Genomic DNA, 23,800 nt, shown 5'->3' with positions numbered 1-23,800 from the left:
TATTGACCTTTCATCCATTCGCACAAATGCCCAAGACTTATTGTCCAGGTCAGTCAGCCAGCTGTCTAAATGGAGCACTGTAGTACCAGAACGCCACTATTATTGGGCATAGTGAGGGACCGCAAGTTTCAAGAAAATGCAGCACTCTTTTGCAAAGTACATTTCCTCTAACGTCAGCCAAACAAGGCCCATTTTATTTAACGACTGACTGTGAGCATAAATTTAAACTTGAGATCCTTTTGGAAGAGCATATTTTCTGATATTAGCTACACTGTGACTCACTTGGCGTACTTTTTTTGCCAGTAAATCAGAGTCCCTCCTTTGATGAAATTTCGTAATTGACCACACTAACACACGACATGGGTTCAGCCGAGTGACATGTTTGGCGCAATATTCCTTGCTTCGACGCAGTGCCGGTGGCCTGTGGCTAGCATGCGTAAGTGGCTGTAGCATGCCTCTCCTTGGGTGGCCTTCGTAGGCGATGCTTATGTACTTTCCAGTTGCGTGTTGGATGAGAATTACCTTGATCGCCCTGATGTGGATGCTGTACAGTGTTTTGGCTTTGTTTCTTGTTTGGTTTTGCTTGTCTTGTAGATTTATTAGAGGATATGTGCATGCATAAAAATGGAATTTATTTTTGGTATATGTAGACCTGTATGAAGAGATTAGGACTGTACAGCAAATGGCTATCATTGCTGTGCTCAATGCGATTCCTATCTATTTCCTGTTCATACCTCAAAACCCTATCCTTCCTGTTGTTCGTGCCCTTGCCTAAGGCAAGGACACGAAGGTGTCGTGCAGATGTCACCCTCTGCAGCCCTTTTTCTTTCGTTTGCTAATGCTGAATGAAGGCAGTCTGAATATGAGTTTGACACCTGTGAAGTTTGGGAGGGAAACAATGTCTCACAATATATGTGGGCTGAAGCAAACAGATGGTGCAAGTTAAATCACTGGTTTTCTGTGTTACTGTCAGCTTTTAGCATACAATAGATCTTTCTTCTTTTGTCATCTAGCTGCATTCCCTTTTGTCCTGCTTAGCTGTTAACTACACTAAAAGTTTGTCTGGACATATGTTTCGCCTGCACTCTGCCATTGCTGGCTGAGGATTCCTGTCCACTTGCAGTAATAGTTTTTTTTTAACTTATGCAAATGCTGTTCACATTCAGCAAAATCGTGCTCAGAAGTGTCTTTCATTTGTAGTAGTAGTGCGTGCCTGAACCATGCAGTAGCTTAAAGCATGCAGTGTAGCCTTAAGGTTTATTTGCATAGTGGCCACATGGCTTTGTGATTCAGGTACACAGAGCGGGACATGCATGGAAAATTTATCTGACATTTGTGCACCTGGCCTGGCGGTGCCGACGTGGACGTGGCCCGCCTCGGTCTGAAAAGACCGGGCTTCAGGACACTAATAAAGTTTTGTGAATGAATGAATGATTTGTGCACCTGTAAAGGGTCCCTAAAGCAGTCTTATGGAATTCATGTAATACCAGATTTTGTGCACATTTAAAATCCGGTCTCTGTTCATGCTTCTTTTTTATTTGTTGGCTCAGCAAGAGCCATTTAGTGTTTTGTGCCTTGCAAGCATGGTTAGGTTTCTACATATTGCTTGCTAACGCTTTTTCATCTTCTTTCGCACAATTGCCTCAGCTGTTGACTGTTTGTTTTATGTAAGCCAACCATGTTCTTAATCTTAAGTCTACAGGTCTAGATAATTTCATTTATGGAAAAACAAAGGGAACAGCAGGAGGAAGGGACTTGGGACAAATAATATGTATGGGATACAGTTCTTATGGAGTCCTGTCTTGGAACTGCCCCCTTCATTTTGTGTGATTCATACAGCCAGGCGAACTGACAACCTTACTTAGTTTTGCAAGGTGTTACAAAGCCTTTAGTACTATTAATAATTTCTTTACTTCTGGTAAATAAAGCTTATCCCTGACACTTCATTTTCTGTCGTGCATTCATGTTTCTTTATTTTGTAAATAAATTAATGAAGCATCTGCTGGATTTATATAAGCATAAGAGGATTTCTCAAAGGCTGAGTAAACTAGCAGTATAAATAGTTTGTATTTAAGGGCAAAGACAAAAGAAATGATGCTGCACATATAGAGTTCTATGTTTGTCCTGCATCTTTGCTTGGGTCCTTGTCTTTAAGTTATAACTGTTCAGTGTAGTCAATACTCATCCACATTTTCATCTTGATAGCAGAGTAACACAAGAAAAAGATTTCAGAGGTGTGGCATTTAGCACAAGTTGCTTTGGTACAGATTTGAAAACTCTGGCATAGATAAGCCACATTTTGTAGCACGCGCAGAGGGTGTAACATTTATGAATGCAGAAAAAATTCAATTTTCCAGTTGGTGTACATTTTCGCACATTACTTACGGCTGTATGCACAAAACTGAAAACAAAGGAACTACAAGTAACGTTGTGGTTGTGATGTGTGGGCTGAGTACTCTTGTGCCCGTGAACCTGATTAGTTTTGCTGAAGCAGTGTGCGCTGATAGCCAAGACAAGTTCTGTCTGCACTCATGGAGATACACTACATTGGAAGCAAATGCACACACACAAAGTTGTACACGTAAACACACATGCGCACACGTCTGCAGCCTTGTAAAAAGAAATGAAGTAGCTGCTTGTGTGTTTGTAGCTGGCTCCTGGATGTTTAGTCAACCTGCTGTTGCATCAGCTTTGCTCAGAAGCTCTGAGGAGGTAGGCAACATTTATAGACCTTTTGAGCACTAGAAGTTCTTAACAGCACACAGTAGCCAAGATTCAGCGGCATTTATGCTTCAAGTGGCCTTGTGACGAAGGCTTCACACCCAGAATGACATGCTTGTAGAATTGGAAACAGTGCATGTCGTGCATGTGTTTGTCTGTGTTTTTGTTTTTGTGTTTCAGCTTTCAAGTTATACTGACAGGAAACATTAAATATGTTTGGGAGATGTTCACAAAGCCCCTATACAGACCCTATACCCTATACCCCTATACAGTCGACTCCCATTAATTCGACCTCAGATAATTTGACTTTGTGCTTAATTTGAATGCATTGGAATGTCCCGGCAAGAAACCACACATTAGGCTATGAAAGGAAAACTCGCTTAGTTTGAATGTGAAAGCATGCTGCTATGGGTAATTTGACCTCCACTGATGCCCCCTCATGTGTGTAGTGGTTGCTAAAAGCTTGAAAACACAAAAAATTCAGCAGACTTAAAGAAATTTTGCTTTTCGAAGGGATGACAGTGATGGTAGCAACCTGTCCCGCTGTAGTAGTAATTAGCTGTTTGTTTAACGAAGACAATAATACTAAATAGCCAAATACAAAGGAAGAGAAGGAAAAGAAATTAGTTGTTGACCCAACTGAACTGTCTAGTGCAGATGGCTGACACGAACACATCCTGTAGTGATGATGACAATATGCACTGTGCCCTGGGTGATGTCTCTTCTAAGCATTTTGTCAGCCCCAGTGATAGTTTTGAGATCCGAGGGCCATTGATCAATAGCAACATGTGCAGTTGCCATAATACTGTATTAGAGAAGTCTGTCTATGATGACAGACTACTTCAAGCTATTAAAAAAAAAAAATCAGTTCACTAATTTGATTGCTGTTTGTTCATTCGAACAAAACGCTTAGTCCCATAAGGATCGAATTAATGGAAGTTAACTACATTGGGAAAAGAGAGAAACGGACAGAAGGCTTATTTTCCATAGCTTGTACGTGTTAGACAGCTCAGGGTTACAGTTCTAGCAGTCCACATCAATAGTTGTGTTTGTTCACGTATGTTCTCTATTTCATTCAGCTTCCTTGTGGCCCAATTTCCAGTCACTGTGTGTGTCAGGAAAGCTGTAGGAACATCGTGACTAGGTGCATGCAGCAGTTGGCTGTTTGTGTGTTAGCTTGTGCTTTTCATTAGATTTTTTGTGTGTGTCTTCAAATGTGGAAGCATTTTTTTACATGTCTGTCTCGCTTGCAGTGTGTATTCTGTTGTGTTTGTTTTGTTGTGCTTGCTTTCTTCTCAGAATGCTTCTTTGCTTCCTTGCTGTCCTTCCTTTCTTGGCTGTTTGGGTCACTGTGTTTTGTTTTACATAGATTTTTCTTTCTTTTTGCCTTTTTTTTTACACTTGCCATTACAGCCTCCAGCCATGAACACAAAGACACAATGTTCAGAGAGCACACTAGGTGAGTGTGTTGATGGTTGGTACGAGCTGACTTTTCTCAACCTCCTTTTTTTTTTCTCTTTTCCTTTGCATTTTGGCTATCACTTTGGTACATAGCCAATTTTTGCAATATAGTCAAGAGTGTTTTTGGATAGCAAAACATTTTATGAACCAGTTTAAAGACTTGCTCACAGGCATCTGACAGAACAGTGTTAGTCTTCTAACAGTCAGGTGTACTGCCAACTTTATTCTTCATTCTGGGGCTATCTTTGCATTTATTATTTGTTTCCCTGTGTGCGTTTTATGTGGGTTCAGTGTCTATGTGGGTACAGTGTCTACGTGTATATGTCGTGGTTGTTTATTAAGTGAATTCTGTGGTGACGTGCAACTGTCATTTCGTGACATGGTACAAGTGAGTGTATGTCTTGTAAATGTTGTGAACTGTGCAATGTTATAACATGTGAATGTGTAGGTGTGTGTGAACATCGACATGCATGCATAGAAGGGAGCCAATGCACATTAATCAGAGTTGCTTTTGAAACTTGTGTGCAGTAAGTATGATTAGGGCGAATTTTGAATTTTCATATTTTTGGCACTCAAGCTTTACTTATTTTAACAAGTTGTGAAAGTTAAGTGCATTTTAAGTTGAGGTTCAGGTGTTCGTGACTATGGAGAAAATGATGCGTACAAAAGCTGAGAAAGATATTAAATTGGGTGAGATAATCTTGCATCACATTGTAAGCAGTGAATAAAGAAAGCAAAAAGCCAAAAAGTACATGGGAAAAGAAGCAGAGTATGTATTTGACTGATTGTGCGTGCATTCTGTCATTTGGTCTCATGCAGCTCTGTTGTTTCTCTTTTAGCTGTTACAATAAAAGGTGTAAAACACTCATGCCATTAGGCCCTGAGGTTATTTACCACAACTGCCAAGACCACTGTGGTTATACTATTTGCACTATGACTGGAAGTAGTTAGAATAATAGTATCAATGTAAGACACACACCTCCTTCATTCACTAGCTGTAAGCACTTCACAGGCACAAAAGTCTCACTCATTGCTGCTCTTACTACATTCCATGATGGTTGTTAGGCTTAGCCTAACCACCTGTATACTTGTACACATTCTTTCGTCACTTCTGGACAGTTGCTCAAGCGTCCTTAGGCAAGTATTTTTGAATTTAAGTTACCTAATACTTAGTAGTAAGGCACTAATATTAACTCTGCAGGTCTTGCATTACAAGTGATAGCCAGCATAATGTGTTGCTCCACGTAAGCATTTGATCTGTCATTATAGTTGAGAGATTGTGGGTCGTGTTCACTGGCAAATCTTGGAGCAGTCCATGCCTGCTTAAATGTTTATATTGCAGTGCCTTTTTAAATTAAAGACATTGCATTGTAAGTTCAGCATCTTAAGAGCCATGATGTCACTACTGCTATAGTGATTTTAGTGAACAAGCTTGCACACAAAGTTTTGTCATATCAATGTCTTGCAAAATCTAGAAAGTGTGTTTCCTTTAGCTTGTTCCTCATCTGTTGCACTCAGTATTAGTGAACCTTGTCAGCCATGAAGGTTTAGGTCCGTACTTTGTTTTGCAGTCAAATATAAATTGATATGTGAAATCAGTATTGAACTGGCTCCCAGCTTTATACGGAATGTGCGTTGCATAAGGTGCCTCTTAATCTAAAAGCTTATAAAACGCATAGTCGAGAACTATATTGCAATATGAAAAATGATAGTGTACCAATTCCCATGTGTGAACTAGGACTGGCTTTGTCCTAGTTCTGACAATCTCTCTAAAATTACAAGTTTGTGACACATTGCTGACATTTCTGGTTGCCTTGTGTGGTATGTCGCCTTGTTTCCGGGCAGAGAGATAAGAAAACATTCTGCAAGGACGCATAGAGTCACATCTGTTAATTTCTTAAATTACCTACAGATGTGCTCAGGAAACAAATTAAGAAAAAGAATAAAAATAACGAACAAAAAAAAAAAGAACGCACAGACCTTTCAGTCGCCTCAAGTCACAGCAGAAGCATACATAGCTTTATCAACCTTAATTCTTAGTATTCCCTGCAATCGGTTGTGACATTTGGAGAGTAAAAACTTCCATTTATTATTTGTCTTTTCTCCATTTTTTTCCCTGTGCTTGGCCACAGTGTAATTCAAGTTAACAGACATGTTGTGGGAAACAGAGCACAGCTGAGGGTCATCTTTCATTCTCTCGTCATTCTTTGTGCTGCGCCACCACTTCCAAAATGAGCTGGTATCATCCCGTGTTTTAAACACATTGAGGTAAAGTCATCTTCATGAAATGTGTGCTCAGAACAAGGGGCTGTCTCCTTGAATGAGGTGTTGTGGCTAACTGTGGCTGCTGCCGCTACGGCTGCTGCCATCGTCTGTCTGCAGGGAATCGCGGGGTGCCGTGCCCGGAACTGGGGGTGGCCGAGTGCGAAGGGTGGCTCCTTCGGCGCTGGTGGGGGGGGCAGCAGCAGCAAGCAGCGCCCCTCCTAGCAGGGGGGAGGACGGCGGCGCCAGCGATGGCAGCCCTTCCTCCCTGGCGCCGCCGCTGGGTCCTCCTCCGGGGTCCCCAGCTCTTCCTCTACGCCACTCCCCAGGTGCGCACCTCCTATCTCCGTTGTCATGGTTCCTGTTCTGAACTGATGCTGCCATAGTGGCAAAAGTTTCATGCTGTGTGTGCTGTATGTCAAGCAATGTCGCCTTCTTTTCTCACAGAAAAGAAATTCAGTTATGGGGCTCAACATCCCAAAGCAACTCGTAGGCTATGACAAGAGATGTTGCGCTGTGGGATTCTGACCACCCAGGGTTCTTTGGAAGGCACCCAAAGCACAGTACGGGAGGGTTTTGCATTCTGCCTCCATCGGAATATTGCCGCAGCAACCGGAAATCAAACTTGTGAGCTTGTGCTTAGCAGCTGATTGCCATTGCCTATTGAGTCATTATAATGGATCGCTTGCCTTGCCAGTAGTCTTCATGTTGGAGGTAAGACCTACCTGCAGTGATGCCTCAGTGGCTTTAGGCATTCTGCTGTCAATCCCGAGGTCACAGGTTCGACTTCCGGCCACTGTAACTGCATTCCGGTGGGTACGGAATTGCTAAGACACTCGTGCACTGAGCGTTCAGAGCATGCTAACCAGAGTCGTCTATTACGGAGTTTTCCACAGCTCAGCTGTAACCTGCGAATGCTAACGGCATCAAGAAACCAGCATCGCCTTTAAAAGAAAGCTTGGTAGAATGTTAATTGAATTGTGCTTTGTGTTCTCCTCCTGCTTTTTTGACAGTGTGCTCATTGCTTAAGTTTTGCTACTTGGTTTCAGGACCAGAAAGCAGAATGCCTGCTGTATGTGCCTGGTTTTGCGGTGTCCCTTGCGCCCGACTGTAAATCTAAAAACTGGTAAGCACTCAGAGTAAACTTCCTGGATAACTGGTGTACTATGCTGTGTTGTCCATTGCTTTGCTGTATGACAGAAGTTAAGAAAGGCAAATCCATTCCTTTTTTTTTGGTTGCCATATATGTCAAAGAAATCTTTTTACTTCATGTCCTGCACAAAAATGTTGGAAAGCATGTGTTGTTGGCCTGTAAGAAAACCAGCAGTGAATTGTGTTACAGCGTTTCATTTTAAGGCAAAGTACTAGGGTGGAATACTGATCAGAGTAGCTCTGTCGGGATACTTTGGCATAGGGAATTTGGCCAGATGGAACTATTTAGAAGCACTCTAGGAGTGGTTTATGACCTATTGATTGTTTGCTTCACATGTTATCCCTGTTCCTGAAGAGTACCATGTTTTCTCTTTTTTCTGTAGTGCCTTCAAGCTCTCCAACTGCGAAAATACTTTTTATTTTGCAACAGAGTCCCAAGCAGACACGTCAAGGTGAGTTTGGACATTACTACGGTTATACTCTACTGCATATACTACTCGTGTTCGCCAGGTGTAGAGATTTCGGCCTTATGCAAAATTTGTTCCAAGAAACCCTAAAACAACCTCCAAAATTTTGTTTGTGAAGTGGCATTTCTAATTCATTGTCCAGGGTACATTCTCCTGCAAGAATTTTTTAAAATGTGCAGTTACAGTTAAATTGCTGGTGGTATTATCAGCTTTAAGCTACCTCCGAAGGAAAATTTCTACATGAACTGGTAGTTATAATTGATTGTTTGAGGCTAGCTAAAAAAAAATTCTTGAAAATGTGCAGATACAGTTTAACTACATGTGTTTGAAGCATTGGGGGAAAAAGAATGAAATGTGACCTTGTGCTCTTGCTTGTGCTGGTGCTTTAGGGATTACCTTCATGCTAGTGTGTGCAGAGAACACAATAACTGAGAACATGCCTTACCTGTTGTTTATTTCCACCTTGAGGAGCTTGAAGTTTCAATAACACTTCAGAAGTGATGCACCTTCAATTCCATTCTTTCCAAAGTTGTTCGCATTCGCTTTTCTCAGCATGTGCCCATTGGATAAAGGCTGCCAGAAACGTAATGTATCAAAACGCCTTGGTAACAATGAACATGTCTTCATTTTTAGGGAACATTGTTTTATAAATACTGTAAGACATGTAGTAAATTGTTTCTTCACAGATGCTACGCAGTGTCTGCATTCACTGTTTTGATCCTTTACCTAGACCTGACTTTGACTTGGTTATTTTTGTCATTCCAAGTGGTTGTTTGTTCTCTGTTGTTTTCTCAGTGTCTGATATTCGACCAGTGTTACTTATGTCTGCATATGCATGGCTTTGATATTGCTCAATTTATTTCAATGGAACTTCTGGATATGCTATATGCTGTGATGTATGCCTATTAGGCTGATGCCATAAGGTACATATTTTACCACGCATACAGCTGTAGAAATAATTACCTGTATTTGTATGTATTGTGATTGTGTGACCTTATTGCACATATAGTATGTCCTCCTTTTTTCTGCATTAAACAAGCAAATAAATAAAGTAAATATGTGCCTGGTTCAGCTTTCCGGTGGACAGTGTGTAGAAAATCAAAGAACTTGCAAGATGTACACTGCTGAACACTGCTAATAACCCACTCTTGTTTTTCAGATGGTTAACCAAGCTTCAGCAGGCAGCCAAACTATATCCGAACTACTCAGGTGAAGAGGCATTACTTTTTTGCTACACCTTATTTTAAAACATACAATAAAGGCCAACTTCTGCAAAATTTCAGATTATTAGTAGTTTCAAGCTTGTAGTTCGTGCTATCGAAACTACCTTGGCGATGCTGCAAGGGTGACATTTTTCTAATATTTCTATTAGAAGGGCATCAGATAGGGAGGGAGTTTAGCAACCTATGCAGAACATTCAGAAGATAACTAATGGGATATTTCAGGAAAATGGATCCAGAGAAAAGGGTTATGCAGTTGTGGATGGCAGAAGATTGTCAGTCTGAGTGATCAAATTTGGTTATCTATGGCTATGAACAGATGTGGTTTGGGCAACAGGATATCAGTAATTGGGGAAAACTGTTGTTTTACATTTGGTTTAGACTGTGATGATGATGATAATTTGATAATTTGCTTTCTATTTACTGCTTTCTCCTTGCAACGCTAGGTCCATGCCTCTGGGCAAGTGATAGTGATGAAGACGCGTTGCTGGACAGCAAGATGTTCAAGCCAGCATCGTCATCCTCATCGTTTTCCAGCCACAAAATCAGCCTAGCACCAGCACCTTTGGACAGGCCGAGACAGCCGTCTCCAAAGCCCATGCCCAGAACTATATTTCTGCGCTCAGCCATGGTGCCCCCACAGTTGACAGACAGGTCAGCCACTCTTTCCCCACGGCGAACCACCGGTGAGCCACCAACGATGAGTGTATCAAATTCCTCACTGCCCAGAAATCGCGAGTCGTCCAAGTCCCCGCCACCGGTGCTGTGCCCTTCGTCACTGGATTTGTCTTCAGAGTGCAGTGACGGCTCGACATGCAGCCTAACTGCGAAGCAGAGGTTATCAGGTGCCTGGGATAGGTACAGTGATGCTTTAGGTGTTGTGCAGCCAGCGAAACGAGATTTCAGTACTGCTAAGTCAAAGCCTCCGTCAGGCCTTTATGTGAATGTTTCCTTCAAGCACAGCAGCAGCACCAAGGAACCGTCCACGCCGGCCTGCTCAGGCTTGCCCCCACCCAGTGAACAGATCCTCGGAGCCAACCCCGGCAATCCTGCCAGATTGCCGACCTTGGCACCTTCGTCCCCAGCGCTGTCTCGTGCTGTGCAACGCCACCCGTCAGACTCCTCGAAGTTGTCGCGAAGCAAGACTGCGGACAGCTTTCCACAGATGCAGGCGCCAAAGGGTGAGACGCTGCTTGACCGAGAGTACAACAGGGTGTTTAAGAAATCGCCATCGGCGTCGTCCTCTCCAGATCCTGCTGCTCTCTCGGATAGTCCAGCCACGTCCCCAGTGCCACTGCCAGTGCTGACTAATTCTCTTCTGCCACGATGTGCCACAAGCCAAGAGATAAAAGACCTCTACACAAATCGTCGAAATTCGTGGAGAGGCTCCCAGCAGGAGTTGATGATTCCGCTTTCATCGGTAGGCAGTAGTGACCTCGGTTCTCCTCTGGAGGGGTGTGTGCAGTCACCGGACTACAGTTTTCGGGACTATGCGTCACTTGATTACCCATCACAGAGGCCGGACGTCATTCCTTCTCAGTACCACCAGGGTCGGTCCAGACCGCCCCATCCCGAGGAGGCAGGCACTGACCCCTGGGTCCCCCGTAGTGCCCCGAGTCCATCACAAGGTGTTGAACGAACGCCACGAAGTGGAGGTGAGAAGCTGTCGTCTTCCTCTTTCCTAAGAGCAGGTTCCACACCTGCATCAGCTTGTTGTCAAGTAGCGCCATCCCCCACACCAACCAAGACATCAAGTCGTTTCTTTCACTCGCCGAAGTTCCTCAAGAAGTTTGCCTCCTCGACACGTGAGGGCCTGTCCAACATCTTACGTTCGCCTCGGCTTGAGCGAAAGAAACTGACTGCAGAACGAGACATGTATGGGTCTCCTAAGCTTAGTCGCTCTGCTGGTGTCCGTCTGCTGAAGTCGTCAGCATCTGCATCTGCAGTGTCGTCTTCACCTGCAGAGGTGAGTGCTGTGAATCACAGTGAATCGTCGTGTGTGTGTTTGGCTTGAAGAAAGTGCCATCTGGTAGCTCTTTATATAGTGTGCTGAGTAGTTACCACCTGCGAACATAGCACTTCTTAGGATAATGTTTATAGTGACATGTTATTAGTAGTTATTTTTCACACTATTGAAAAAATAGTTGATACAAATTGTTTGAAAGCTCAAGACTAAGCAATGTTCTTTAAGGCTGTGCTTGCACTGAACTTTCGTGTGAGTTAACAGTATATATCGACTTTATGATCTAATAAATTAGTATGCTGCAGATGTTGTGAAGCATTTTGCACATATTGCACTCTAACACCACCTTGGAGTAAGCAAGTGGAACAAGGTTGAGAATTGAGGGTAGGGTCTGAATATTTCCTCCTACACTATTTTGTCGTGCAGGACGCTGATGTGTAGTTCAGATGACATCAAGTGGACACTTGAGGATCCACAAAGGATGACTGACATTAGGAGGACTCATGCATGCACTTCTGGTGATGTGTACCCATGTGTCGCTATAAATTGCCTAGACAATCGGGTACTATGATTTCACAATGTAGACAGTATGGTTCATTGCATGTTGCTTTATTAAAGTATTGTCTAAATATTTTGCGTGGCTCATAGACCACATTAAAATGCAATTGTGACAGCTAACCTGCAGAGGTGGAGTTTACTGGCCCAGCTGAGGCTGACCAAGCAAAAGCTAGGCAGAAGACACCTGAAGGAAAGACTGGACAAGTGTATGGCAAGCACTACAGTACTTGTCCTTCTTTCCTTTCATGCAGTGTGTCTTGTTTGTTCTAGCTTACCTAATGTGAAGTTGCACTGATACTACATCCTGTGTATTCACATTGCTTACCTACTCTTTCTAATGTGAATCAGAGCCAGTCGTTCATTGTGATAATGCGACGCTTTTCACATGTTTTCAGAGCATGAACAATTTTCGCATGCACTGTTGCCACACCTCTGCATCTGCATGCAGGTGTGGTAGCAGCACGAACATGCAGATGAAGGTTGCCATCACTTCTAACAGTGCCCTTTAATCTGTGATCAACATCTGTATTTGGGAAAGGATACCCTATTATTGATACCATTTATGCTTCCCCTACACTGCTAGGCAGGCATTGCAGTGTAATGTTGCAAAAGTACAAGTGACTGATAGGACCTAAGAAGGGACTAACATTTGATGACCACCAGTATATAGTGAGAGTAACCATGTTCTTGTTATTGCGGTGGGTGCTGGCTTTCGCAGGTCCCTGAAGAGTCATCGCCATCGCCGTTGACACACAAAAGTGGCAGTAGCAGCAGCCTGAACAGCAGCACTTCGGCGGGCAGCTTTGTCACGTCATCGTCGTCGTCACATTGCTACGCCGAAGTGTTTGCACCAACTGGGTCAGCGCCTCTAGCAAGGCCGGAGACGCCGGAGACGCCACGTGCACGCCCAACCATGGGAGTGTCGATGCTTCGAGGCAAGCGGCGCACTTCTTCGAGTGCAGCGGGATCTGAGGAGCGTTCCTTTTCACCCTGCTCGTTTGCATCATCTGCCGGAGGGAGTGGCAGTGGCGCGCCATGGGCGCGGGACGATGGCAGTGTCTTTGGCGAGGAGACGTCACCTGGTGGTGGCGATGCTTTCCAGTTTGGGCATGGGACAGATGGGAGCCCCGAAAGTGGTGAGCAGCAGTGATGAAGTACAGGAATCTATTTACATGGCGCAATCGATTTCTGTTAATTTTACCCTGATGGGACCGACAAAAGTGGTCGAATTATTCAGCAGGTGAAGTTCAACAGTATGCAGAAAAAAGCGGCAAATACACCGCTGATTATGTATGCAGTATACGCCTAATTCTAACCTGCCCCCGAATCAAACGTGTGTTCGCTTTCTATGTGTCCAAAGTGTAAAAATAATGTAAAGTGAGATATTAAAGCTCCTAAACAATGTAGAAATCTAATGTGCACTCAGTTTTTTAGCAAGAAATATGGACAAGAGTCTAGCATGTGTTGCACAGTAGTGGCCGGTTTCCTTAAGTCAGCTTATCCGCAATACATTTGTGTTTTACGGTAAAGTGTACAAACGCTGCAAAGGCGGTTTTGGTTTCGTATCCTATTGCACAATTTTAGGCCCACTTGTTCTGGAAAAAAAAAGGTGCGTATTAGAATAGAGTAAATACCGTAAGCAGACATTGTGAGCTACGGTTATTACCTGAAAATCTTCCTAGGGCAGGTCAGAAATAGGGGTTTTTGACGGGAGATGACGTGTGTTCAACACAGTCACGGTCACGTAAGCTATTCCGAGACGACCACTGCCACTATAGGCGCTGCTATTGGGGTCACCATAGTGTTCGGGCGCATGCGCACTGACTGGTAAGGTTCGAATTATGCAGCAAAGGCCAATTTTAGGATCAAAATAGTGAAAGCTTAAGCTAATAGAAGTGCTGGTGGCCGGGACCTTTGGTTGATATTGATTTCACCCAAAAAGCAAGATAACCATAGTCGAATTAATGGAAATTGACTGTATTACCACTTATGCAATGTGTTGCATTTGCTGATGGCTGCTTTGACTGGATAGCCACTGTTATAAGGTTATTGCTTTTGCTCAAGATATGCTTAGTGTACATGAAACTTCGTGGACATTGTCACCAAATTGACAGCAACATTAAGTAATTAATGCATTATATTCATTATTCATTATTTCTGCTAGCGTTTTCTTCTTCACCATCACTACACCATGACAATGTGAGCAGTATCTTGGTCTGCTTGCCATTTGACAATATAATCTAAATATACATGGGAAGACTATTTCACCGGAAGTTCAGCTTAACAGAGGGGCACAGAATATATGGTATACTCTAGTTTAGTGGGTATTCATGGAAGTGATAAGGAGTGGCCACTTGGATGCTTATAATAAAGCATTTCTGTATCTAGGCTGTTTTCATAACCATGGTAGCAGTTTCATTACCATGGTTATTGGAAACGATCCATGCTATGACCTTACATTATGTACATGCAACTGGCTCTTGTTGGGGATGGCATTTCATTTGTTCGTATTTAAATATTTGTCAATTGAATAACCGATAATCATGTGAGCCAATTTCTGTAACTTCCGTTGCATCTGTCTCCAGTGAACCTCAGAAACTGATTTGAGTTTCAATAAGCACTACCTGGGAAAGCTTTACAGAGTCTCCTTGATGTTGGTTTAACTCTTTTGTTATCTTGACTATAGAAATTGATCAATTGATCGACAGTTGTTCTACACATTGTTAAACATTTCCATTTGAATTCTTCTAGCAACATAATGCACTGTTTTAAATAACAACTGTACTTTAACTATTTGTCAGATTTGACAAGACTTGACTGGAGTTATCTTTGAAACTAGCCTCTACTGCTCCTAGCACTTCTTCAATAAATAGACACAAAATTTGCGCTTTGGATGACTCGGCAATGTAATTTTTAAATGACACCAGCCTTGAAGACACAGAAGCATCTCTCAAGTTGTCAATTTTCTGATCCAATGTATAGACTATTTTAATGTCTCGTACAACTGTGTATTCTCATGATTGCATGTTATTTTGATATCTGTGTTCGACTAATGTCAAGTGCAGCTTTATTTTCTCCACCATGGATTGCTTTTATGCATCGCTGCTTCAACAGCATATGTACAAATTATTACGAGCAATCCTTTCCATTGTGTGGGGTTTTCACTCACACAAGAGCACGCAGCCGATTTCAGACCAGACTTCAACCGAAACTTGGCTGGCTGTCTAATCTCTTACATTTGAACCACGCCTGCCCAAGTGCCCTTATTCATCGCTGTACAGTATTGTGCAACACTCCACATTACTGTATAGCACTTTGAAGGTACTGAACAAAGCATGTAGAGGCTCCTGTGCCAGTTGAATGCAAACTAGACCACCGTTGTTGCACGGAAAAGCTGATCGTACTCAATGAGAGAGTATGAGAAGGCTTCTGCGGCCTCCCTGACCTGAAAACCATTGCTTCGCGAGCCTAAAAAATGCCATAAAAACAAACCAAGTGCCTGCTGCAATGAGTAAAAAGAAATGCTCCCTGTAGAGTAGGAACTTGCCCGTTTTCACATTTGCGAAGCTACTGCACATCTGCATAGTATGGGCATCACTGTGGCTTGTATACGCCAGCAAATCTTCAGAATAACTATTTTGCGTGATCTGAGTTACAAAAGTTGGGAACTAGATACCAGGTGCATATTTTGTATATTTTATCTTTTTATCGCTTTCAGTACTTATACTAAAAATAGCATGCTATTACTTTCATGTCTGTTCTTTACGATGATTTTTTTTAAGTTTCGCATAAGAATTCTCAAAAATGATGTGAGCAATTATTAATTCTATAGACTAATTCCAAACACCAGTGATCAGGCTATAATTTTATATATCGCAGTGTACGTTCCGACTGCTATGTCCTGAAATAAAATTGTAAAAGATATAAGCGCCGAAAATGAGCACACTTCGAACAGTAAAAAACGAGTTGAGGTGTTACTAGAGTAGGGTTTCAACAAGTGTAATCATTTGTTAGCTTAAGCAAGTACATTGATCTGGAATTTCGCATGGCATCACCACAAGTGTACTGTAATGGTGGCATACACCAATAGCAACCTTCACTTAAAGAAGGAAATAAAAAGGAAACTAGAGATGGCACTTTGCTTACTGTGCCTGCTTATTCATGTGATAGTGTATGTAACTTGGTTGGTAATCCTATATTATTAAATTCCAAATAATTAATGCTCATGACAGCTTGAAACCGTTTTCTATGTGAGAAGTTCGGATTAACACAAATCAACTGTACACCAACACAGTCATTTTTTGCTGCTTTCCTTGGGGTCACTCGAAGATGGCTTTTCGCTGCAACACTGCTTTTTCTTTTTCCTCTTTCATTCCAGCTTTAGGAAGTGGATCTGAAAGGGATTGACAAGCCTATTGGATCATAGTGGCATTTTAGGACAGAAGGAGACCTGCACTGAACCAAGACTCCCTTGCCAGTATTCTGTGTGTTTAGGCATTATCACATTTAAAAAATGCACCACACTTATATAGGATATTGCAACACGAAACCTTCCTCCCACTACATTTTTTTTTCATCCGTTGAAATTCTCCACTCTTCTATAAGTAATATGTGCAGTTTTGTTGTGTTTGCCTGTTAGTGAGATTAGCTTTCTTCCCGCCATCAATTCTAGTGTCGTCTGCCAGTGATAAGTTGTTGGATATTGCAGGGCCAGTGTACTGCTGGTACCCGATGAGGTACAGCACGGTACATTTATACCAGTGCCTCATACAATGATTACTGCTTTTGATGATTTTGTGCAAAACCAGTTTAGACACAACGTTGCAATGTTTGAAATTATTGACTTCTCTACCCTACTCAGTGTGGTGGTGGCATTGGAGGGACTGATAAATCATCGCTGGTATTAATGATATTTTACTCGCCAGCAGCAGCCTCTGAATCAAGCTTCACGTCAAAAATAACTGACGAAGAAAATTTCTAGCGATCATCATCATTGTTCTTAAATAACTAAACATTATCATGTAATAACAAACCATTGACTGAAATCACCAGTGCCTGTATGTTCCTACCAGTCACTTAGTTTGTCAAGAGAATGAATGGTCAAGCACTATATACTGTGGTTTGTTGGGAGCAGCTGCTACTTTCAAATCAGTTGCAGTCCTTGCACCACAATTTCCTGCAAGTCATTCACAAGATCCTGCAAATCCTAAGCATTCCCAGCAAATTGTGTTGCCCCCCCCCCCCTTTTTTGCACTGGTTAATGCACATACTCTTGTAGCAGGTGCTGACAGACCTTGATGTGAGCTTTCTGTTTCTTGTACCAAACTGGGTACCACAAGGTACACATACAATGCTCATTCGGAGGTGCTGATTAATGCAAGGTTGTGGTGTTTGGGCATGATGTAGTCTTGTGTACCATGCAATATTTAGGCCAGTGTGACGAGGAAGTGCCACACTTGTATACAGTGCCATTCTGTCTTTTGGTTCCTCACTGTCCTTGAGGCATTTTAAATGAGGTTGTGCGGCGCTTTTGTGATTGTTTAAAGTATCTTTGATGCGCCTTGTCATGGGCAAAGTGGGGAATTTTTTTGCTCTCCAGCATGCTGCAGAGCCTAGAAATGTTGAATGTCTGCGCAGTGAGTGCTGTTTTTAGTTGTTTTTAAGCGAGTTGCCATGTGTCGTGTACTATAGCGTGTTTTCTGTCTTGTAATGTATTTGTGAGTGACAGACCTGCTTAGGGGCTATGTTTTTAGATCAGTGTAGCCTGTCTCCCATGCGGCACTTCCATAGCGTATAGTATACAAACTGTGTTGTTCGCTAACTCTTCCTGGGCTTTAGTCACTCGTTCCTTCAATCTGCTGTTGTAACCGCATGCGAGTGTGAGCCTTATGTTTTGCTGTCTTGCAATAGTTACCTCTGTATTTTCACACCATTCTTAGAAGGCTTGTGTTTGAGCCAAGCTATCTTAAAAGCTGTCAGTATTTTCTGTGCTCTCTCATGACCCAATGCTGATCTGTAGTTCTTGTGCTTTCTCGCAGTGGTAGGGTTTAGTGTAATGTAGAGCCAGTTGACGTAACTTTGACAAGGCTGGGCTTTTGGAAGTGTTCATGAACAAACTTTTTGACTATTGCTGTTCTTTGTAAAATGTTCCTGTTTTTTACACACAGCTTGCCATCTGATGGTGTTCCTTTCTGCAAATCATCTACATGAGAGAAAAAACCAGGGTTGTGCTTTAGCTGCACCAGCTATGTTTGCTATCAGTTGTGTGCTATTTAAGGCATCTCAGATGAGCTTTGCGACTGCAGCCAAGAGATTGTGATGGAAACATGCCATGAAGCCCAGAAACATGGCATAGGCCAGTGGGCGTTGTGTCTATTGGTGATGTGCGCAGAAGATATGCAGGATGTTGTAAGAGAGGCTAGTGCTGCATCTAGTGACTCCTGTGGATCCTTGTTGATGCATTTAAATGAAGAGGAATGACAAAGAAGAGATATACAGGAGAGCTTAGGACTCAACTTGTATGATATGAAATAGGGTTCAGAGTTTCCTGCTGAGAATGTACAAACCATGAAGCCATATTAACTGAGAGTGCATCAACAAGGTTCTGCAGTGTTGAGCACTAACCCTATCTGGTCTTTCTCACACCATGCTCTCTGTGTGTCTGGGGTTGCTCTACTATTGCAGTGAAGATGTTTCACTGTCAGGCTTAACAACGTCTACAATTGTTAGCGTACTGTAGACACGACATTTTAAAAGCAGTGACTTGTATGTTTCATGTGCTTTTAGTGTGCTTTTCTTTGAAATGCAAGTTTGATTTCTTGATTTGTATAGAAGAGTGTTATTCTTTGTGTTAAAGGTGGGAGAGGGTTTTGCCGTCATTCTGACTCAGGGGCCAACTTAAACATCTAATCAAACTTGACAATATTTTTCTTTGACTTCTATTGAACTTGCCCCAACTCTGTGTGGGCTGCCTTTTTTGGTGCCAGCTAGGAGTGAGTGCATCTTGTTTGATGCATGCAAGTTGTTGTGAACAGGTGTTTGTTATGGGCATTGCTCGCAAGAGAAACTTGTCAGTGAAAGGGTGTGCCTTTGTTTAACAGGCATCACTTAGAACTTGATGCACATTTTTGTACGTCTGCAAGTTGCCTGCAGTCATTGTAATAGTAGTACTATGGAATGAAGTACTGAAAAGGCTTTTCAAAAAAGCATTGATATTTTGCACTGTTCATTTAGGCTCAGGTCTATAGCGAGGGTCCTGCTGTTCTAGCATGTCCTTGAGCAAGTCAAAGCTATTCTTTGCCAGCTTCTGTCTTGGTCTACTTGCCAGTCTGCTTTTGGTCTATTGTTTTGTAAGAACATCCATTTTGTGGTTCTTGTGGCTTACTTTATACTACGCAATTTAGGTCACATGTGAAGCTTATGGTACATTTGATTGGTTCCTACTGTGCTCCAAGCTGGTTTGCAGCGATACAGAGGCCCCTTGTCGTTGGAGCCAGGGGGAAGCCTGCCTGAGCTGAATATTCAGCTGCTCCCTGAGAGTGAGAGGAGGCACATGGCTGGAATTGTCATATCTCGGTTGCACTCCCAGCTCTTAAGTGAGAGCAACCTCGAGCACTCAGACTAAGAGCTAAGTCACACAAAAACATTTGTAGTTGCTTATTGGATGCTGCATAATTTCAAGCACACATTCTGTGTGTTGTGTGTGTATGTACCTATACATATATTATTGCTCTGAACTCATTACTGGATTCTCCTTTGTTTATGATATTTTCACTCATAGGTCATACAAGTATTTCATTTAAACGAGTGTTGATAATGCTGCCACAAGAATGCTCGAAGCTAGGCGTGTCTTGCTTGGAAAACTGTCAATTCTCAGTTTAGAACACTACCAGCAGTGATCCTCTGATCTTGGTACCATTGTCATATTTAAAGAGTTTATTAACAAGTCGAAACCGAGCATTACAGCTCTTCTGCAGGCTGATGATGGAGAGGGTTAGAATTAAGCTTCACTGAAGAATGCCTCCAGTCCAGGGCTTAGATAATGATGAACACATAATAGTTAAGAGAAAGAGCCAGTATCAAGCTCAATGTTTTTGTATTCAAATGTCTTTCTGAACCATGCCTATAACCTTTTACGTCGAAGCTGTATATGCCTAGGCAAAACATTCGGGGGCCACAGAAGCTTTACTGCAGGGGTATGAACCATTGCAGTGGTCTCACGTGATGGACAGACAAATTTCTCGTTGGGTAGGCATAAAAATGCTTACACATGTAAAACATATACATTTATCTACGTACCGTATTTGCTCAATTCTAAGCACCCCCTTTTTTTCACGATCGCGATGCCCAGAGTGAGGGGTGGTGCTTAGATTAGAAAAATCTAGAATGACCCTCCCTCTTTTCGCTGTGACATCACGACGAGATGGGTGTGAGAAATAACATTTTATTTTGCAAACATTCAAAAGAAAAATCGGTGCAGACAGTAAACCCATGGCTTGTGTAGGATGCTCAGTCACTATCACTGTGACTCGAGTTCGTCGCACCGCTTGAACTGCTGCTCTCGGTATCCCACAGCAGGTCGTCTTCCGTTCCGTCGAAGTTGTTTGTGATCGAGCACTTCTTAAATGATTTGACCACAACGTCCACTTGAACCCTCTTCCACGCGTCCGAAATCCACTTTGCGATGGTTGATGGGGACGCTTTCTGCAGCTTTCCCGTCAGCGTCTTCTTCCAGTCAGGGTTTCACACCCACTCTTCGTACTCCTGTCGGAGATTGGCGTTGAAGAGCTTGTTGACTGAAACGTCGAGGGGTTGCAGCACTGGCGTCATGCAACCCAGAATCACAACCACGTCGCTATTGATGTTCTGAAGCTTTGTCTTTACCTACGGGGTCAGATGGCCGCGAAAAGCGTCCAACAGAAGCATCGACCGTGTGCCTGCAGGTCTGCCGAGCAATGATGACATAGTTATCTCGCTGCAAACGTCTGGCGTGCCATTGGTTAGGCTAATAGTGATGTCATTTCTCTCTCACAGCAGAGTACACGCGCAGCAGTCTCTCCGACTTCGCTATAGGTTAAAAAATGTGTCCCTTTCTTTAATTAAACGAAATGTGCAGCCCCGATGTGTCACTTGGTAACTACGGTACATAACTGAGTGGTAAACACTGTGATTAAAGCATTACGAAACACAAATGCCTAACATAATTCAGAAAGACTTCGATGAACCCTCTGGATTAACAAAATTAACCACTCATTACACCTTTCCATGATAGGGATTATGCAAAGCGCAGTGTGTGGCATTTCAAATAAATGATGTGATAAACCCAAGCCAAACATGTGCGTAACCTCAATAAGAAACACAGACTTAACCAGTAATTGAGAAAGACTTTAATAAATCGTCGGAATTAACCCAGCAATAAACATCGGGGCCGCACATTTCAGCTTCGCTGGGTTACCATCTGTATGAGCTGCATGGGCAGTAATCTTTTTTTCTTCTTGTGTGTGATTTGTGCTGTCGAAACCAGTTTCTCAATTTGCTCAAGGACTTTCTAAACTGCTGGACCTTGATTATGCTTTCTTTTTGTCCAGATTATCTGAGCTATATATGCCTTTCTGTACTATAGTGTTAGTGCACACAAATAACTTTGTTTGGTGTGCCATTGTTAGTTACCTGTTGATAACAACAGGTGATTTTGGGGTAGCGTAAACTGGGTACAGTCATTACATTTAGAAAATGAAGTTCTGGGGGAAAGAGTAGTATAGGTTTGGAAAGAAATGCTTCTTATAAAGAAGCTGTGGTATAGTTTGTGTTATCTTTTCCGATGCAACAGTCTTGTACAAATGTATATTTTTGTCCCCATACTGTACATAGGATTGTATACACAAGGTGCATATATTAAATATTTTATTCCGTGTTATGCTTCATAACAAGCAATGTGTTGGTGTGCGTGGTTATTGTCACAATTCGGTCTGTAATTCACATGTGGAAGTTGCGCAATGTGTGAACGTTGCAGTATATGCCATCCAGCATGTCCAGCCTTTTTTGTCCTTGCTGCGCTCATAGTTTGTGACCTCTCAGAAGCTGCAATCTAAGCCTCATGCAGTCTCTTGCCATGAACCTAACACATTTGTTACCCTAGCATGCATTCATTGGCAATGGCCACTTTGCTGACAAGCTTTTTCATTACATCAGCGTTATGGACCTTGAACACTTAAATGTGAGCATAAAATGTATCACCAGCATGTCATGTCAACAATTCAGCCATTGAAACATTGCCTCAACATGTAGCATAATAAAGCTTTAATTTAGATCACCAAGCTATACACAGAATTTAACGAGATCTTGCTAATAATCATGACGCAGCTCCTGTTAGACCTGGATGGCGGCTGTGTCAAGGCCACGACGGTCGTTGGAGAACCTTTCAGGCCAGCAGGGTCTTTGTATCAGTGCTCCAGATGTTCAAAATACAATATTTACGCATTTGGGTACATACATATGAAGGATGTGAATACGCAAGTGGCGGTAGGCATATGTTCGTAACACCTCTCGTAATAGAGTGTGAAGTTGACCGCCACGCTTGCTCTTTGCCCTTTCCTGGTGGTGTTCTCAAAACTTGTGAAAGCACACTTGAATGCATTTTTTTTTTGTCGAGGCTGCAAGTTGTTGGTTGCACCTAAACAACAGACGAGCGCAACTTCTTGTCTTGAAACTCTCGGCCAGGCATTACAGCTCGGTTGGGAAACCACACATTAAAAAAAAAAAAAAACGAGAGAGAGAGAGGGAGAGAGAGCTTGCATTTTCTTTCGTGGCAGCACTGACTCTCTTGGCAGAAGCCGGCGATGTTACTGATGGCGCCAGGTCGCATCCGGCGCTAGCGCCCTCTATTCAGTCTTGGGCAACTCTGAAAGAGCGGGTAGAGACTTGTGATATAGAACTGCTGCGGCACTTACGTAGCAGAAACGAACTCCAGTGGGCTATAAAAGAAGAGTGCTCGAGGGCGTTTTGTTGCTTTATTTGTCTTCTGCTACAAACGTTAGTTTCTGCGACAGCGGGGCTTTCAAGCCTCAACATAAGCAGCTGGTGAGCCGCGTGGGACAGCGTCACGCTTTGAACGCCACTGGTTTTGGGAATAAGGTTCCTTTTTACAGCAGCAGCAGTTATTAGCTATCAACTTGGGTATATTTTTCCGTCCATCCTGGCGCATAAGTTGCAACGGTTGTGCTGGTGAAGCTCCATGGCAACCGCTGCTCAGATTCTAAGGGAAATCCAGGAGCGGCGCTCAAGTAGATTGTTGTGTAAGCCTCCTGAATAACGAAGGGGACGAAGCAGCGGCGCGGTGCGCTGCAGCTGAACGGAACAGCAGGATGCTCGGTACAAGAGAAGGTCACTGGCGAGCAGGGCGCGGAAATTTCATCGAATTTGGAAAGGTGAAAAAGATTTGCACAATGAGTAGCACATGGGCTGAATTTTACAATCAATCAATCAATCAATCAATCAATCAATCAATCAATCAATCAATCAATCAATCAATCAATCAATCAATCAATCAATCTTTTGTTGATTAATCAAGAAGCACCTGCTGTTGCAATAAAGGCCAAGGATTAGAAGTCAGCCAGCCAGTGACTGACTGGACTGGACGAAAGTCTAAAACGAATGCCTCTATTTGTTCTCGCATAAAGGGGTCCAAGGATCTGTATAATTGTTTGTTTGAATGTGATTGTGTTTGTCAGGGTGTCTGCCAATCTGGAAAACCTGGAATTGTCAGGTAATTTCAACCCGTCTGGGAAAGTCTGGGTATTAATTGTCAGGCAATTTGGCAAAAACTTGACCAGGTTATGGAAATTGACAGACGGAAGTCTATGTGAAGGTCGACGGAAACAATCTTAACCCTAGATCAAGGCTTATCAAAGTCGCTCCCTTGGATTCAACCACAATAAACGGCGGAGAAAGAGTGTACGAAGATGGCAAGGCCCAACTTTTGTTTCTAGGCGCCGATT

At 42.7% G+C, this 23,800-nt stretch overlaps 1 protein-coding gene across 6 annotated transcripts in view; it reads left to right on the top strand.

Annotated features, from left to right (window-relative positions):
• The window catches only part of LOC142585541 (uncharacterized), a 42,622-nt gene extending 20,889 nt beyond the window's left edge, over positions 1-21,733 (top strand). For 3 of the 6 annotated variants that reach the window (XM_075696361.1, XM_075696360.1, XM_075696358.1), the window contains exons 13-20: positions 4,135-4,180; positions 6,565-6,773; positions 7,494-7,570; positions 7,980-8,048; positions 9,223-9,272; positions 9,730-11,249; positions 12,523-12,940; positions 16,183-21,733. In XM_075696361.1, coding sequence (XP_075552476.1) covers positions 4,135-4,180; positions 6,565-6,773; positions 7,494-7,570; positions 7,980-8,048; positions 9,223-9,272; positions 9,730-11,249; positions 12,523-12,940; positions 16,183-16,211 — 2,418 coding nt within the window. In that variant the 3' untranslated portion in view covers positions 16,212-21,733. The remainder of the gene's footprint in view (positions 1-4,134; positions 4,181-6,564; positions 6,774-7,493; positions 7,571-7,979; positions 8,049-9,222; positions 9,273-9,729; positions 11,250-12,522; positions 12,941-16,182) is intronic. The other 3 variants (XM_075696364.1, XM_075696363.1, XM_075696362.1) reach the window with 2 other exon arrangements.
• Positions 21,734-23,800: the final 2,067 nt, after the last annotated feature.

The sequence above is a fragment of the Dermacentor variabilis genome, chromosome 6 (assembly GCF_050947875.1).
Source record: "Dermacentor variabilis isolate Ectoservices chromosome 6, ASM5094787v1, whole genome shotgun sequence".
In the NCBI taxonomy this organism is placed as follows: Eukaryota; Metazoa; Arthropoda; class Arachnida; order Ixodida; family Ixodidae; genus Dermacentor; species Dermacentor variabilis.
The sequence above is the reverse complement of the archived record's forward strand: the minus strand, read 5'-3'. Positions and strand labels throughout refer to the sequence as shown.